The sequence below is a fragment of the Pipistrellus kuhlii genome, unplaced genomic scaffold, assembly GCF_014108245.1.
Source record: "Pipistrellus kuhlii isolate mPipKuh1 unplaced genomic scaffold, mPipKuh1.p scaffold_m20_p_15, whole genome shotgun sequence".
Classification (NCBI taxonomy): domain Eukaryota; kingdom Metazoa; phylum Chordata; class Mammalia; order Chiroptera; family Vespertilionidae; genus Pipistrellus; species Pipistrellus kuhlii.
This window is the reverse complement of record NW_023425460.1, coordinates 12397908-12414607: the sequence shown is the minus strand read 5'-3', so window position 1 is coordinate 12414607 and position 16700 is coordinate 12397908. Positions and strand designations below refer to the sequence as shown.

The 16700-nt window shown below is 36.3% G+C and overlaps 1 protein-coding gene across 2 annotated transcripts in view; it reads left to right on the top strand.

Moving 5' to 3' along the window:
- Window positions 1-16700, top strand: part of MYPN (myopalladin) — a 74150-nt gene that overhangs the window by 18472 nt on the left and 38978 nt on the right. For both annotated transcript variants that reach the window (XM_036438330.2, XM_036438329.1), the window contains exons 3-6: window positions 8013-8188; window positions 11140-11191; window positions 14851-14965; window positions 16001-16072. In XM_036438330.2, the coding sequence (XP_036294223.1) occupies window positions 8013-8188; window positions 11140-11191; window positions 14851-14965; window positions 16001-16072 (415 nt within the window). The remainder of the gene's footprint in view (window positions 1-8012; window positions 8189-11139; window positions 11192-14850; window positions 14966-16000; window positions 16073-16700) is intronic.

Here is a 16700-nt window from a genome sequence, read left to right as displayed (position 1 = left end):
TCTTTGTTGATTTCCAAGTGAATTGGGTAGAAAATGCTTTGTTTTGTAGGGATGGTATTCCATAGCACTAGTGTTTTGAAAGCTTGTTAATCTTAGACATAGGTTCACTGGAAGATTTGTCTTAGGAGATGAAATACACTCATGGGTTACCCACGGATGAAAGAGTCTACAGGAATTCACAGCAAATGGCCATGATCCTTTTATATATCATGACTCCAAATTCTTTCCCCAGGAATGTGCAGCTGGCTCTCACTAAGTATATTTGCTTGTATGCAACCTTCTGAAGCAGCACAAATTTACCTTTTATAAATGTCCATGCCTGCTTTGGCTGTTAAATTTTGCCATTGGTACTTCTGGACCTATGCTTTCTAGTAGTGTGCTGAGGAAATAAATTAGTTATGAAGAAAAATATCTTTATCTTAAATGGTGTAGAAGAATTCTTTAAAATGTTATAAGAAATTATACAGGTGGGCAAAAGTTGGTTTACAGTGATGAGTACGAGAAACAGTTTATTCTTGTATTATTATTTATTAATTATTGTATTATTTTCCATGTGAACAATTGTAAACCTACTTTTGCCCAACCCTGTATATATAATTATCATGTGAAATATTATGTAAATATTTTAAAATATTGCATTATTCAGGGGTTTTTCTTGTTCTTTTTGGGGAAAATCTAGATACCTTCCTTTATTCTTTAACCTAACAAATATTAAGTGCCAATAATGGTATATGTGCTGAAAATTAAAGCACTAAAATTAAAGCATGGAGCCTGGAATCTAGAAAGGAACACAGACAATAAAGAAATATTTCATAAATAATTACAATTGTGATAAATGTCATAAAGGAGAGGCATATATTGATAGCAAATAAATCAAACCTTGAGAGTATATTAGAGAAGGTTTTTCTGAAAAGTGGTACTTAAGCTGAGACATAAAAAAGGACTAGGAATTAGCCCAGCAAAATGAGGTGTGAGGGAAAGTGTTGCAGGATGAGGGAACAGCAAATTTGAGCTCTTGAGGCAGAAAGACAATTGTTCACTTAAAGGAATTGAAGAAAATGGCATCACCAGAAGATAAAGAGGAAAGATGAAATGATTTGAGATAAGTTTAGAGAGGGAACAGAGGCTAGAGTTTGAGAGGTTCCTAGAACACGCTACTAATGCAGGTCCCTGGATCAGCAGTGTCAGCGTCACCTCTGACCTTGGTGGGTATGCAAATTCACAGGTTCCACCTTGGACCTACTGACTCAGGCCCATACATCTGTATTTTAACAAATTGCTGTTTGTTTCTGTGCTGAGCATTTTTGCAATTTCTTTCTCCTCACCTGGAGGGACCTCCTCCCAACCCCCAAAGGTCTCCCCCTGCTCTGTTCCTTGACCCAGATGTTGCAATCTGCAGTTAACATTCTAGCACCTGCTCCTTAGTCTTCACTCCAACAGAACACCTGTTCACTTAAAGGAATTGTGTTGGAGTCACCTCACCATAGCACGTGGTCCTTTGAGGCAGGATCTGTTTTGAGATTAAAAACCAGACTAATTTATAACCCTAAACAATATCGGTACAGAAGTATTTACAGGTGAAATGACAAAAATCCTAGATTTACATTAAAATAATCCAAGGTGGGAAGAAGTGGAGAATACAAAAGAAACTTATTTGCTACTTTTGTTGATAATTTGTTGAAGCTAATTAATGTGTGCATGGGGTACATAAACCAGTGTCTCTACTTTGTAGATATTTGCAAGTTTTCATAAGTTTTTAAAAATAATATTAGTATTTCATGTTTTTAAAATGTTATATAAGTGAAATCAATGTATATATTCTTCTCTACTTGAATTTTTCCCTAAAACATATATGCATGTATATATTTTATATATGTTGGCATATAACTCTAATTCACTCATTTTCATTGCTATTTAATTGCAAGGCTGGAGGATATTGATGTATATTATAAACATTCTAATATATTTTCCTGTGTCTTATATTTCAGTTAAGCTAGCTAAGCCCTCCTGTACAATGTTGACTAGAAGTATTGATACTAGGTGCTACAGTCTTGTTTGTGTTCTGAAAGAGAATGACTTCCATTTTTCACCATTATGTAGGATTTTGTTACAGTTTCCTTTAGTTTAGAAATATGATATTTTTAAAATCATGACTGATGTTGAATTTTTTCTGCTTTTATTGATATTATTTTATGATTTCCCCCTTTTATATTGTTACTATGGTAAAGAACATTGATTTTTATTATGACAAACAAAACTTGAAATTCTTGGAGCAAACAAAGGCAACTCTATAAAAGAGGCTCCAAATTGAACAAATAGAATTTATTCTTAAAAAAAGATTAACATAACAAATAGATGAAAATAAGAAATTTACTTTAAATATATAACATTGGGAAAAAATCAAGTATATTGCATTAATAACAAAACTGGAAAATGTAATATATTTGTTTACTTATTTATTCAATAATAATTATTCAGTACTCACTATGCATCAGGAACTATTTCAAGCACTTAGGGTTCATCAGTAAATAAAGCAAAATTTCCTGACAAATTTTATTCTACATGAAGTGAAAGAAATAGACAATAAACCATATATTACTAAAGAAGTGATTTATACAGTAGTTCAATAGTAAGTGCTATGAGAGAAAGAAAAGAGGAATTCTAGAAAGAGGAAAAAAAGTTTCTAGTCATCCCTGTTCAAAGTAATTAATCCTTTAAAATTATTTTAGGAATTATTCTGAACTTCACATTTATTCATCCTACCTCTTGCCTAAAGTTGGCTATGTGGTAAAGGGTAGTCTTGATGAGTTTATATTAGGCAACTATTTTATTTATGCTTTTCTTAAGTTACCACTCAGAAAAATTTAGATTTTAATAAAAGTTAAAGCATAGACAAATCCTCCCCACACCCATCAGTGGGAAACTCAGTTAAATAAGACACACAAAACACCAAATTTTATCATGAAATCCAGCATAACTTTGGGTCCTGTTAGAAAACATTTAATATTATCCTACTGTCCAGTATATTCCTGTTGCACTCAGTATATGAAGAGTCACTTTGGTCAGGGAGAGAGCTGAACATGTCAGTAAGTAAGTTGTTTCAGGCATTGTTAGACAAAGATGGTTCAATCTAGACAATCAAGGAAAGATCTTTTCCAGACCCCAGGCCTTCTTAAAAAAAAAAAAAAAAATGAAAGACTTTAGGCTATAATAATCCTAGTTTAAATTTATTCATTTAACATGTATACAACACTTTTTGGAGCATCTAGAATGTGCCATATCTGGCCAAGAGTCAGATAAACAAGTGGTCAATAGACGCGATCATCTTTGCCCTGTGGCATTATTGTCCAGTAATGGGTATATTATACATAATGAATGTATAATTATAAATGATATACAGCTTCTGAGATGGAAGTGAACAAGGAATTAGGAGAGGGAGCAATAAGAGGTGGAACAGGGACACTGGAAGGGCAGGAGCTAGACTAAAGAAAGGCTCTGAGCAATCATTTTTTAATGAGCATTATTACTGGTGAGTCAGAAGAACACATTCAAATTACATTTAGAAGTTTTTAATGTGCTAAAGCTATGAGTCATAATATTTATTCAAGCCGTAGCTTAGATAAAAGAGGAACCGAACAGCAGAATGGTGGTATGCAACCCACCAGTTGCATCTGAAAAAAATGTGTCTCCTCCATGTCTTCATTCTTAGGCTTGTAGCTAGCCATGTTAGCAGATCTGGTGAGCTATCCTTAGTGCATTAAAGGTGGGCTCTTCTTTATAATCTGGACCTGCCCTGTTTCCCCAGATCAATGACTCATTTCTTCTGAGCCATGAATCACTGCTATTCTGTAACTGTCATGAGGATTTGGCGTTCTAAAACACATAGCTGGGCCAGGGCATTTCTATGAAAGCATTCCCTAACATGGATAGATGTCTTTGTGACCTTACCCTCAAAAGTCTTAGGATAGCTAGGTCAATTTTAATACCTTTTCAAAAGGCAGCCTGACTGGTGCATTATTTCTGAGTGGGCAATGGTGTTAAAGTCAGAGTGATGTTACTTACTATTCTTTGGGGTTGGCTGAAGCCATCCTGGCTGTCTGAGTAAGGACAAAATGCTTCTGACCGAGAGTTTGGGTATTTGAATCATTCCTCTTATCATTTCCTGGCTGTCCGATTGCTCATGGATGTTTCCACTCTCATTTTGGTAAGGAAGAGAAATGTTATCTAAAGAAATGAGATAACCTTATAGTATTTATATAAGGGAAGGTATTTACTTATTGGTTTTGAAATATTTAAATTTGTTTTTCCAAATTAATACAGGTAGATTTCATAAAAAGTTGAATATTAAAGAGCAGACCACTTTCAACTCTTTTTGCAATTTCCTATTTATTTACCTCTAGATTTCTAAATGATATGCCACTGGCTCTTAACCTTTTTGTTCTCAGAACTCCTTTGTAGTCTTAAAAGTTATCGAATCCTAAAAGAGAGAGGTTTTATCTATGTGGTTTATATCTGTAATTATCATATTAGAAATTAAAACTGAGAAACATCACCTATTAGTCATTTGGAAAATGAGTAATGCTGACCTGCCAAATGTTGGCACATTTTTTATATGATAGTTTTTAAAAACCATATCTGTTAATATGATAATTGATTTCATTAAAAAAGTCTTTAAGTATTGGGAAGACCTAAACTTACTGTGGAGGATCCAAGTTTTCCAAATCTCTTATTTTTCATTGGTGACAAATGTTATAGTTATTTATACTTGAAATGTTATCAGTTATTTATACTTGAAATGACATTTTGAGAAAATGACTGCTTAATACCCACGTCTGAGAAGCCATGAGCTGTCAGTGGCTCTTCAGTTCCTATTTCAACTAAAAAAATCACACAAGTGCTCTTTCATATCTAATAGGAATGCTTTATGCTACTTCCCATTTCACCACCCATAATGTTAAAAAGACATGGACTTAACCTGACCAGTGTAGCTCAGTTTTTGGGTGTAGTCCCATACACTAAAAGTGCCCAGGGTGTGGACTTGATCCCCACTAGGTGGCCTGCAGGAGGAAATCGGTCAGTGATTCTCTCTCATTATTGATGTTTCTGTCTCTCTTTCCCTCTCTCTTCTTCATTGAAATCAATAAAAAATAAAATAAAATAAATGGACTCATGGTTGAGGTTTAATAAAAGTAATGATTTTTATTGCTTCATCTAGGATATCTTTAAGTAAAAACGGATTTTCTTTTTTAAGCTTTCGAGTGTGATGGTAAAGAACACAATGACCATTAGTCAATGTTGACAGCACTTTAATTTGTGCTGCTCAAGCACCAGGAGTTTTATCCATTGTGGCTTTTGCACCATCAGTGTAAATGTCAACATGTGAAAAGGCAAATATCTTAGTATTACATGAAAATAGTTTTGTCTTCAGAGAAAATGAAATACACTTTGAGAACCACTGTAATACTTATTCTATTGTTGCTTGTTATGCTGATATTAGTTATTTTCTATTGACTTCCTGTTCCAAAAAATGGTGGTTTAGCGTCCCTTTCACTAAACCAGAATCTCTATTCTTCCTTCCTGCATTGCCTCAATATAATTATATAATAGCAAACTGTTGCTTAAAAAAATAATGTTTATCTTTTTGTTACTATGTAAGTATTATTCACTGCTAATCCAAGTAGTTTAAAATGAATGTTTTGTTTTTCTTTTGGTTTGGTATGTTTTTATTGATTTCAGAGAGGAAGGGAGAGGGAGAGATAGAAACATCAATGATGATAGAGAATCATTGACCAGCTGCCTCCTGTATGTTCCCTGTGGGGACTGAGCCTGCAACCCATGAATGTGCCCTGACTGACTGGGGATCAAACTGTGACCTCTTGGTTTATAGGTCAATGCTCAACTACTGAACCATGCCAGCTGGTGTGTGTGTGTGTGTGTGTGTGTGTGTGTGTGTGTTTAATTCTTGATTTTTAGAGAAAGAGGAAGGGAGAGGGATAGAGAGATAGAAACATCTATGAGAGAGCAACACCATCAATCAGCTGCCTTCTGTACACCCCCTGGGGATCAAGCCTCCGATTGGGAATTGAGCCAATGATCTCTTTGTTCATGGGTCGATGTTCAACCATTGAGCCACATTGGCCAGGCTGCTGATACAACTTTTTATTTTGACCTGGAGTTGATTACTATCTTGCTTTTTTATGTACTTAGTTCTGTGGTCCCATCACAGATTTGTCTCAATTCTCCAATACATTTGTAAAATATTTCCTAAATATTCTGTTCCATGCAGTTAAGTCATCAGACCCATTTTTTGTTTGTTTGTTTGTTTGTTTGTTTGTTTTCCTAGAGAAATCTCTCCCGCAACCTTTCTTCCTCTTGTTCCAATACGAAGCAGCTACTCACACAGCCAGCTTCTCAGCCTTTATTCTGGGGCACCCCCTAACTGAAGAGAGGATGTGACAAGCTGTGGGAGTCTAAATGCTCATTTCCCAAACTTGAAATACAATAAATTACCCTCTTTTAAGCCCCATGTCTCTTCCCTTGCTGTCAGTGTGTTTCCACATCCCCAAACTCGGATCTCCAAATCCTGAAACTTGCTGGGGTTCTGATGTACAAATTGGCTTCTCTCATTGACATCCCCAAGGCACTTACTTGGGTTCCTGATTTTTCAACTCTCCCACATTGCTTACACAATGCTAACACTCCATACCCACTGTTTTAACCTTGCTGTTAAAATTTAACTGTAGCCAAAACCGGTTTGGCTCAGTGGATAGAGCGTCGGCCTGCAGACTGAAAGGTCCCGGGTTCAATTCCGGTCAAGGTCAAGGGCACGTACCTTGGTTTCGGACACATCCTTCAGTTGGGGTAGGGGGGTTGCAAGAGGCAACTGGTCGATGTATCTCTCTCATCGACGTTTCTAACTCTCTATCCCTCTCAATTCCTCTCTGTGTAAAATCAATAAAATGTGTGTTTTTTTTTTAATTTAACTGTATATCTTGGGGTTCTTTCCATCTCCATACATAGTGATCTTTATCATTCTCTTTATAGAGCTGCACAGTGTTCAGTTATGTGGTTGTACCATAGTTTATTTACCAGCCGCCTAGTGATGGACACTGGGTTGTTTCTAATTGTGCTTTAAATGAGTAACCTGTACATTTGTTGTTTTGTATGTATTCAAGTGTACCTGAATGATAGATTCCCACAAGTGAGACTGTTGGGTCAAAGGGTAAATGCATCTGTAATTTTGGCAGTTATTGCCGTATTCCTTTCATAGGAGTTGTACCATTTTACATTCCTGATAGCAGTGTATGATAGTGCTCAAACTTTTACACTTTTGCAATCTGTTATGTGAGAAATGGTATTTCCTTGTAGTTTTCCTGGCCTTGCCCCTCCATATTTTAAACTTTATTTTATGTATTATTCTGTGTAAACTTCTAGCAAAAAAAAAAAAAATCTATGTTATGATAAAAATTTCTAACTTTAAATATTTAAAATAAAATACTATAAAGTATAGAAATATGCTTAGGTTATTTGCCAGAATTGGGTGACTATGACCCATCCTCCTTACTTTGATGAATCAAGTAACTAACAGAATAATTTTTATTTAGCTAGGTCAGATTAAATTTTATAGAAGGGAATGAACAAACTTAACTCATCTTCAAATAAGCTAAACTATTATAGTACTTACTTAATGCATACTGTAGAAAGCTGTAAGTCTTATTAGGGGAAGCCGAGTTCCATATCCAATACTCTGCTCTTCATGGTTGGCTATATTTGTTTTTTCATCCATCTTCTCACAGTTGTATCATTCCTCATAGAAACCACTTTCTAAAGGGACAATATAATTTGAATATTGCCAGATCTTCTCATAGTTTCGATTAAATTATACCATAATAGTGGATTGTTTAATGTTCTCACTCTAAGTTTGCCACAGTTTTCTTCTTAAGGAACATCTGAAGCCATCTATGTCATTCATTCTCACATTTCAGTCATGTTCCATATTCCTTTCCTTGCAGGTGGTATTGTGAAGGCAAGGAGCTTGAAAATTCCCCAGACATTCACATTGTCCAGGCGGGAAATCTGCACTCACTGACCATTGCTGAAGCCTTTGAAGAGGACACAGGACGCTATTCCTGCTTTGCTTCTAACATCTATGGGACAGATTCAACTTCTGCTGAGATTTATATAGAAGGTAAAGCAAAATACTCTTGGAGTATGGCATTTACTGGTAAGACATATAGTTATAATAAATAAATATTTACTGAGGGACTATTCTACCACACATCCTTCTAGGCAGTGGGGATAACAGCAGTGAACCAAATAGACAAAAATTCCTAGGTTCATGGAAAGATGGAATTACATTGTAATGGAGAGACATAAAGTATATGAGACTATATATATATATATATATATATATATATATATATATATAGCAGAGATATATATATAGCAGGTGTGGGGGGGTGTAGGAAACTTCCTACATCAACAAGCAATTCTCCATGACACCAATTGAATATCCTACAATTTAACTCAACTCTTATACCAATTACCTGGAGATAGTGTCAGATCCAATTGGTAAAGGGCTCAGTTCTTTAAGATTGCTCCTTCTTCACTTCAAATTCACAAAATCACAAGTAGTAGGTTCCCAGATTACCCACAATTTGTCTGGGTTGGTTACATATCAGAGGTTCCCATGATCCCCAACTCCGGTTTGATTAATTTTCTAGTGTGTCACAAAACACAGGTAAACATTTACTTTTGATAAGCAGTTTATTAAACAATATGATAAGGATACAGATGAACAACTAGATGGAAAGATAAAGAGAGTGAGGTCTGGGAGGGTCTTGAGCATAGGAGCTCTGTCCCAGTGGAGTTGGAGTGTGCCACCCTCCTGGATTCCAAGCTTCTAATATGTTCACCAAACTGGGAGCTCTCCAAACCCCGCCCACCTGTACCTACAATAGCTAAGGAGGCTTCCTCACAAGGCATTTTTTGCCCCTCTTCACCTCCTGGGTTGTAGGGGGTGGGGCTGAAAATTCCAAGGTTCTAATCATGGCTTAGTCTTTCTGAAGACGAGCCTCCATCCAAGAACCAGAAAGGAGCTGACCCCGTTATCTCATTAGAACAAAAGGTCCATTAAATGCTCTTATCACTTAGGAGTTTCAGGAGCCCTGTGTCAGGAATGGAGTCAAAGGCAAAAACAAGAGATACTGTAAAGCAGCGTTTTTCAACTGCTGTTCCGCAGCAGAGATGTTGCCTGGTGTGCCGTAGGTGCAGACAAGACAAGAATTTTATAATTTTTCACTATTTTGTTTACTTAATATTTCATAATAAAGTAATTATAAAATACTTTCTTTGTGTTTATTTGATTCCTATTCAAGAGAATTACTTTATATATAGTCAATATAGGCACAGAGTTAAATTTTTTAACATTTTCTAATGGTGGTGTGCCTCGTGATTTTTTTTCATGAAACAAGTGTGCCTTTGCCCAAAAAAGGTTGAAAAACACTGCTCTAAAGTGCTCATTACTTAGGAAATTATAACAGTTTTAGGGGCTCTGTGCCAGAAACCAAGGGTAGTGACCTATATATATATATATTTTGTTATTTCTTACAGTATATATAATTGAGGATAGGAAGTATGAGTGTGTGTGTGTGTGTGTGTGTGTGTGTGTGTGTGTGTGTGTGTAAGCTGCAATTCTAGATAGGGTGATCAAGGAAGACCTCACTAACTAGTGACACATAAGAGAAAGACCTAGAGGAAGTGAAAGAGTGAGCCGCAAGGATATTCAAGAGAAAAGAACTCTAGGCACAGAAATCCACAGTGCACTGGCCCTGAAGTGGCAGTGTGCCTGTCTTACTACAAAGAGACGAGCAATGTGGCCAGGGTAAGGCAACAAGAAAAAAAAGATCACGTAGGTCAGAAGTTCAAGATGGGCTCAAGATGGGAGGAGGCAAGTGAACAGATTATGTAGTTCATTTGCGAGGACTTGGACTTTTACTCTGAGGGAGATGAGAAGCTATGGAGTACTCTGAGCAGAGATGTGACATAATCTGACTTAGCTTTTAACATGGTCACTCTGGTTCCTGGGTGAAAATATACCACAGGGATTCAAGGGTAGACAATAGGAGACCATTTGTCAACCTTAGAAAGGCATTTACATCAGCACAAAATTTATATGACTAATTTTAGAGAATAAATCAATTTACGTTCCTTACATATCTGTAAAATTTTGTTCCCATTTATCTCATCTCCTGGGGTTTTTTTTCTGGGAACCATTCTTTGGCACTTTTATCAGCTAAAATACTTTATGTAGGCCTTGGTTTCAGCACTTAAATAATGCATTATTATTATTTAAATGCCCATTTATGAACTAGATTGTAAGGCTGGTACTGTCTCATTCTTCTATATCTCCAATATAATGCCAAGTTCATAGTGGATATCCGATAAATATTTATTGACTAGATTGTGTATAATGATGATAATAGTGAATAATATGTGAGTAGAAGTATGTGGTATATTTTCATTCTCAAAATTTTGGATTTCAATAAATGCTTCCAGATTTAGCTCTGATAAATCTTCCTGGAATTTACTATGATATATCAAGAAGTAAAGCCAGGATCAAAGTTCTGGGAACAGTGCTGAGATTGGATTGCTGATTTTTTTTTTTTTTTTTCATTTTATGGCAACAGAACATGAAGCACCCCCCTCCTGAGAAGAAATAAAACTTGATAATATTAGTACTAGGCGGAAGAGCATCCACCTACATCTACAATGTTTGGAATCCAATGTAATCCCTTCTTTTATTTAGTCTGGGTATGTCAAGAGTAAGAGGACTTATGGACACCACATTAATGTCTGCAAAGACTTTTTTTAGTCCAAAGGCATCAGCAGGTGTTTTATATAAAGAACACTTGGAATTTGGACCAGTTAATTTGAACACTATCACTAATTAACCATGTGGCTTTGAGCAAGCCCTTCATCTACTTAAAATCCATTTCCTCACCTGTAAAAGTGGATGTGTGTTAGTGTAGGGAACCATGAAGTTCATTTTTATGTCTGAAATTCTATGGGTCTTCAAATGCCTAGGAACCAGTTTAAGAAATTACCTTAAAAGTTTCATGTCTTGGTTATTTTTTTCAGGGGCTTCTTCTTCTGACTCAGAAGGGGACCCTAACAAGGAAGAGATGAATCGGTAATTCTAATTTTGCTTAAGTCTTGCCTAGATTAATTTTAATATTCCCAGTGTTTTACTGTTATTTAATCATTGCTTTCAATTAAGTTATTTAAATATAGGCTTTCTTGTTTAATAGCAGTTAAAAGAGAGAAATATACAGGAGGAATAAAAATACTCTTTCCACATAGGAGGTTTTCCAATAACCATGTGACCCATCTGCATCAGTAGATTTGCTAGTGGGTTTTTTAAAAAGTTCCCTTTAGAGTTAAAAATGGGCTCTTCTAAATTTTCTCAGTAAATGTGCAATTACTTGTGCAAAATAAAAGGCCATTTCCAACACATTAGTGAAAAGTAATTGTGAATTCAAGCTTCCCAATATTTTTTAAAATATATTTTTATTGATTTCAGAGAGAAAGGGAGAGGGAGAGATAGAAACATCAATGATGAAAATCACTAATTGGCTGCCTCCTGCACTTCCTCTATTGGGGGTGGAGTCCACAACCTGGGCATATTCCCAGACCAGAAATCGAACTGTGACCTCCTGGTTCATAGGTCAACACTCATCCACTGACCCCACTGGCCAGGCAAGCTTCCCACTATTTTAAAAATGAGATATCACCAATGAATTATCATCATATCTATATATACAGAGTGAAAAACACACATCCAGTGATTCAAAAAAACTTTGTTTTCTGACTAAATAATCATACTTACAAGAACATAAAACCTAGTGATCCTAAATTATTTATGTGAGTGATCTGGGCAAGTGAGTTTTTTTGCTGAACAATTGTTATGAGTACTAAACAAAGTTACATCTATCTATTCATTACTTTTCACAACCATTGACGAAGCATCTACTCTACACCAGACATTTAATTATTATAGATGCAATGGATACTAAGAAAAATCAGATATTTCCTGCCTTCCTGCTTATAGTCTAACACAAATGTAATTTAGAGCAATGAAATATATAGCAAATATAGCAAAAGGTATATGCCAAGCATATAGACGTAAGAGTAATAAAGTGTAATAAATGGTGACATAATTATGTACAAGCTGTAAAAGACTTGGCACAAAGGACAATATTGATTGAGGATGAAAAGAGAGATCAGGAAGGAAGACACAGAATTGGTGACCTTCAGCTCAGGCTTAAAAGAACAATAGGTAGACACTCCCAAATAAGAGAGGAAAAGGCATTTCAGAGGAGGCAATGGAGAGAAGACCTGAGAACTGGAAACAGACACAAGAGCCATGCCTTGAGACTACCTGAAACAAGTGGCAATATTTGGAAGACTGGTTAAAGAGCTGTTAACTGTGTTTGCTCATTCTGTCCTCCCCTACAAGGGGTAATTACTCCTGAAGGGTAGAGATCATGTCTTATTATGCAAAATCCTTTGTGTGCCTACTTTGAAATGATAACTTGCTTTTAGCTTTTGTGCAGATATGAAAATTCATAGCCAGAGTAAATGATTTCTCCCTTCAGCTGTCTTCCTTATTCTCATGGCTTCAGTTCAATTCCTCCTTTGTTCCTGCCTCTTTATGCCAGTCACCGCCTTACAGATGTCCCAACCTTTTTCTCTTTTATTGTTTCCAAATACAACCAGTTATTCTCTAAAAGATCATTCTGACCCTGTCATTTTTCTGACTTAAAAAAAAAATTATCTATGGGAAAATAAAACACAAAACAATAACATTTTTAAAAACTCTTCGCATGGCATACAAAGCCTCATTCAGTCGAGTATCATCCAGGCTTTCCATCCCTCTCCTCCTCCACTCCCCCACCTCAAGCTCTCTGCACACTGCCATCTCACTCAAACAATGTACGTTTCATTTTACCCCTGTCTAGCGGTTCACTTTTCTAGGAATGCCCTGTCTCCTCTGCCTGGCCTTCAAAACCTAGTCAAGTTCTGTAATAAACATCTATTGCACATTTATCACTGCCTCCTCGGGGCTCTTATAACACAGTTACAAGCCTAATGGGTGTGAATTTTTAAAATATATATATATTTTATCGATTTTGTACAGAGAGGAAGGGAGAGAGATAGTTAGAAACATCGATGAGAGAGAGTCATCGATCAGCTGCCTCTTGCACACCCCCTACTGGGGATACGCCCGCAACCAAGGTACATGCCCTTGACCGGAATTGAACCCAGGACCTTTCAGTCCCCAGGCCGATGCTCTATCCATTGAGCCAAACCGGTTTCGGCTGGGTGTAAATTTTGATATACACACTTAATAAGTAAGAAATAACTCATTTGTTTATTCTCTTTATATCTACTTGTAATACTTAGGGTTTTGCTTCAGTTATGTGTACTGAAGACTCAAAATAATAACTTAAATAAGACACTTATTTCTCATTTACATAAAAATATGGATTTAGCTAATAAAACAGCTCCACCTTCCCCTGCGTTCCAATCTGCTTTCGGCTTTCTGCCTCATCTCATTCTATGGTGTAGCCTCATCTTCTTCGTCTAAAATTGGAAGAAATAAGAGCATGGTCTGACCCCCTTTTAAGGTCATTTCTCTTAAATCACAGATATCACTATCCCTCATATCCCATGACCAAAAAGTAGTCATGTGGCCACACCTATCTTCAATGAAATTTAGGAGATTCAGTGTTTGTCTGGAATAGCCATGTAAAGAAATCAGGGGTTCTATTACTATAGAATAAAAAAATGGATGCCTCTGTATGACCACATGATTCAGCTTCTGAGACCCCAGCTTGCCTGGTTAGGAAAATATTTAATCACCCTTTATTGGTTGTCCCCTTCCTCCTCCATGACAACGGAAAGCTCCTTGGAATATAAATGTGTAAAATATTTTATGTTAAACACTGCTCTATACATCTTTCATGAATTATAACCCTCATGAAGATTCTATGAGGGAAAAATTATTATTTCCCCATTTTAGAGATGAGGAAGCTGAGACAGACAGAGGTAACATCTAAACAAAAGGGAAGCCCATTCTGTTATCGGTCTTCTACCCACCTCAACCCTCCCCACCCAGTTTATTAGGGAGAGGTCCATGCCCCAGACCTTAAGGCCCCTTTAAGTCTAGTCCTTTATTTCTTTCTGATATGCTTGGGTGCTGATATCTTTAGCAAGAGTGGTACTCTTTAATCATAAGTGTTACCATCCCCTCTGGACTCAAGTTCTCTGGCAAGATCCACAAAACTAAAATAATCTTCCCTCTGCAGCCTCTTCAAGAATATTTCTTGGCTCTCTTGCCCTTCAAATAATCCCTTTAATTTGTATAACTTGAAGAGCTCAGGCTATTTCTGCTTTCTGCCATGCTCAAATCCCAGAAGCAAAGATTTACAAAGCCTGGCCTTTTACTTGAAATGGATGGGGGAGGGAAAATACAGAGGACAAAACAAATCTCCAAAAATTATCTTCTGCACACGCTCCTCATGGCACTCGTCTGGATTCTCAGTTGTGAATATGCACAAGTCCCCAAATTGACTGAGAGCAGCTAACACAAGGACAGGAATGATATCCTCTTCCTGTTTACAGGTAATAAAGTGTGTAGTAAAGAAGCCCTATGGCTTGTGGAATCTTGTTGACCAAAGACTTGTATTATATCTAACTATAAGCAGGGATAGCGGTACTAACTTTGCTGAAAGAATTTTCACAAGCAATGATAGGTCTGTTTTTATAAAAGTTTTAATCATTTCTCAGAATCCAGAAGCCAAAAGAGGTGTCACCCCCTCCCACTACTTCTGCAGCCATTCCTTCAGCAGTACCCCAAGCCCAGCATGTGGTGGCCCGGCCGAGTGTATCAACCATCCAACAGGTACAAAAGTCTAAGGGAAACACAAGTGCCATAGTCTGTGACAGGCAGGCACTGTGAACATGACCATTTGTATGGTATGATCATGTTCTTCTCTGTTGCATCATCATAATGACTTTGGGCAATTCATTTCCATGATCATGATAATCTGTACTTCTAATGTAGGATATCAGTGGTTCCTATTACTTTGGAAACACACTCTCTAACTCATGGGCAATTTCATAGAGACTCTTTATAAATTAGTCCCTAATATTCCAGCTTTATTGGCATTAGAGTATGGATTACACACAATGGCCCAAGATACTCAGAATTCTACTTTTTAAGGGAGCAACCATGAAATTGTTTGTTTGTTTTTTTAATATGTTAAAGACTCTCATCCTTCAAGATGATGGTGATGATGATGATAATGATGATACTAATACATGCTTAGTGTGAAAACACTGGAAAAATAGAGAAGAAGCTATACTAAGTAAAAGCTTTAGTTAAGGTTCTACTCCCCTGCCCCCACTCCTCAGAGGTACCTTCTTTTAATAGTTTCTAGCAAATAGTGTCATGCATTTTCTAGGCATATATATGAAAATATATGTATGTATGTACTTCTAAAATATAAAAATCATACTATTCTAAATATATTTGTAACATGTTTGATATAATTATTGACTGAAAGCCATTTAAAAATTTAAATAGTTGCTTATTTAACCCATTGAGTAATGCACAGGGGTCACATTTATTTCCAATCCAGTAGTTTTTCAAATTATGATCTGTGGAGGCTCAGGAATTCTATGGAAGCTCTTCAAGATTTAGGGTTAATTACACATGTGAGGCAGTCACCATGATCTAGAAAAACAATCAGATCATTATAAAGTTTGAAGTCTGTAATTCATAGATTTAGAAAATGTCAGTCTTTTGGTTTTAGATTAATTTCACACACCAAATTCTGTAAATGTGTTCTATCTATCTATCTATCTATCTATCTATCTATCTATCTATCTAATAATGCTAGTGACAATGAATCTATTGTTCATTCCCTTCTAACAGTGTCGGAGCCCTACTAACTATTTGCAAGGATTGGATGGAAAACCTATCATTGCAGCTCCGGTGTTTACAAAGGTAATGAAAATATTATTTCTTTCTGTCATGGCTTTAAATATACTATAATACCCAAACAAACTTGTAGGACCCAATATTTACTGATTTTATCTCAGAATTTTGGTTTGTTGTAAGTACAGTATAGGATTTGGGATTTTTAGTATTTGTTACCATGTTATTCAAGTCTCAGATTTCTAATAACAGTTTGTGTAATGAAAGAAATGTCTTCTCCACTAACCACATTGTTCTTTATGGCATCCTGTTGCTGTTCAACACAATAGCCACACCTAGGGGTCAGGTGACAAGTTTCTAGCCGTTTATATGCCAAAGGTTTCTCTGGAAGGGCTTTCAAAAGAATTGAATTGCACCAAAAGAGTCTCTTTGGCACTCAAAGAGATGGAGTAGATGTTCTTAGGAGACTCAACATAAAGCCTTACTGTAAGATAGAGTCCTATTTTTCTATTGCCTGGTATCAACTATTGTGGTGGCATTAATTCTGAGTCTCATAGTTTTTGTATTAGAACTGGAAATTTTACTTAAGCACTTTCATTTACAAATGGAAAAAAAATAAGGGAGGGCCACAGAGCTTACTAGTAAGCAATTTAATCAAAGTCACAGAATTAGTTAGTGTCAGAATCAGGACTAAAAA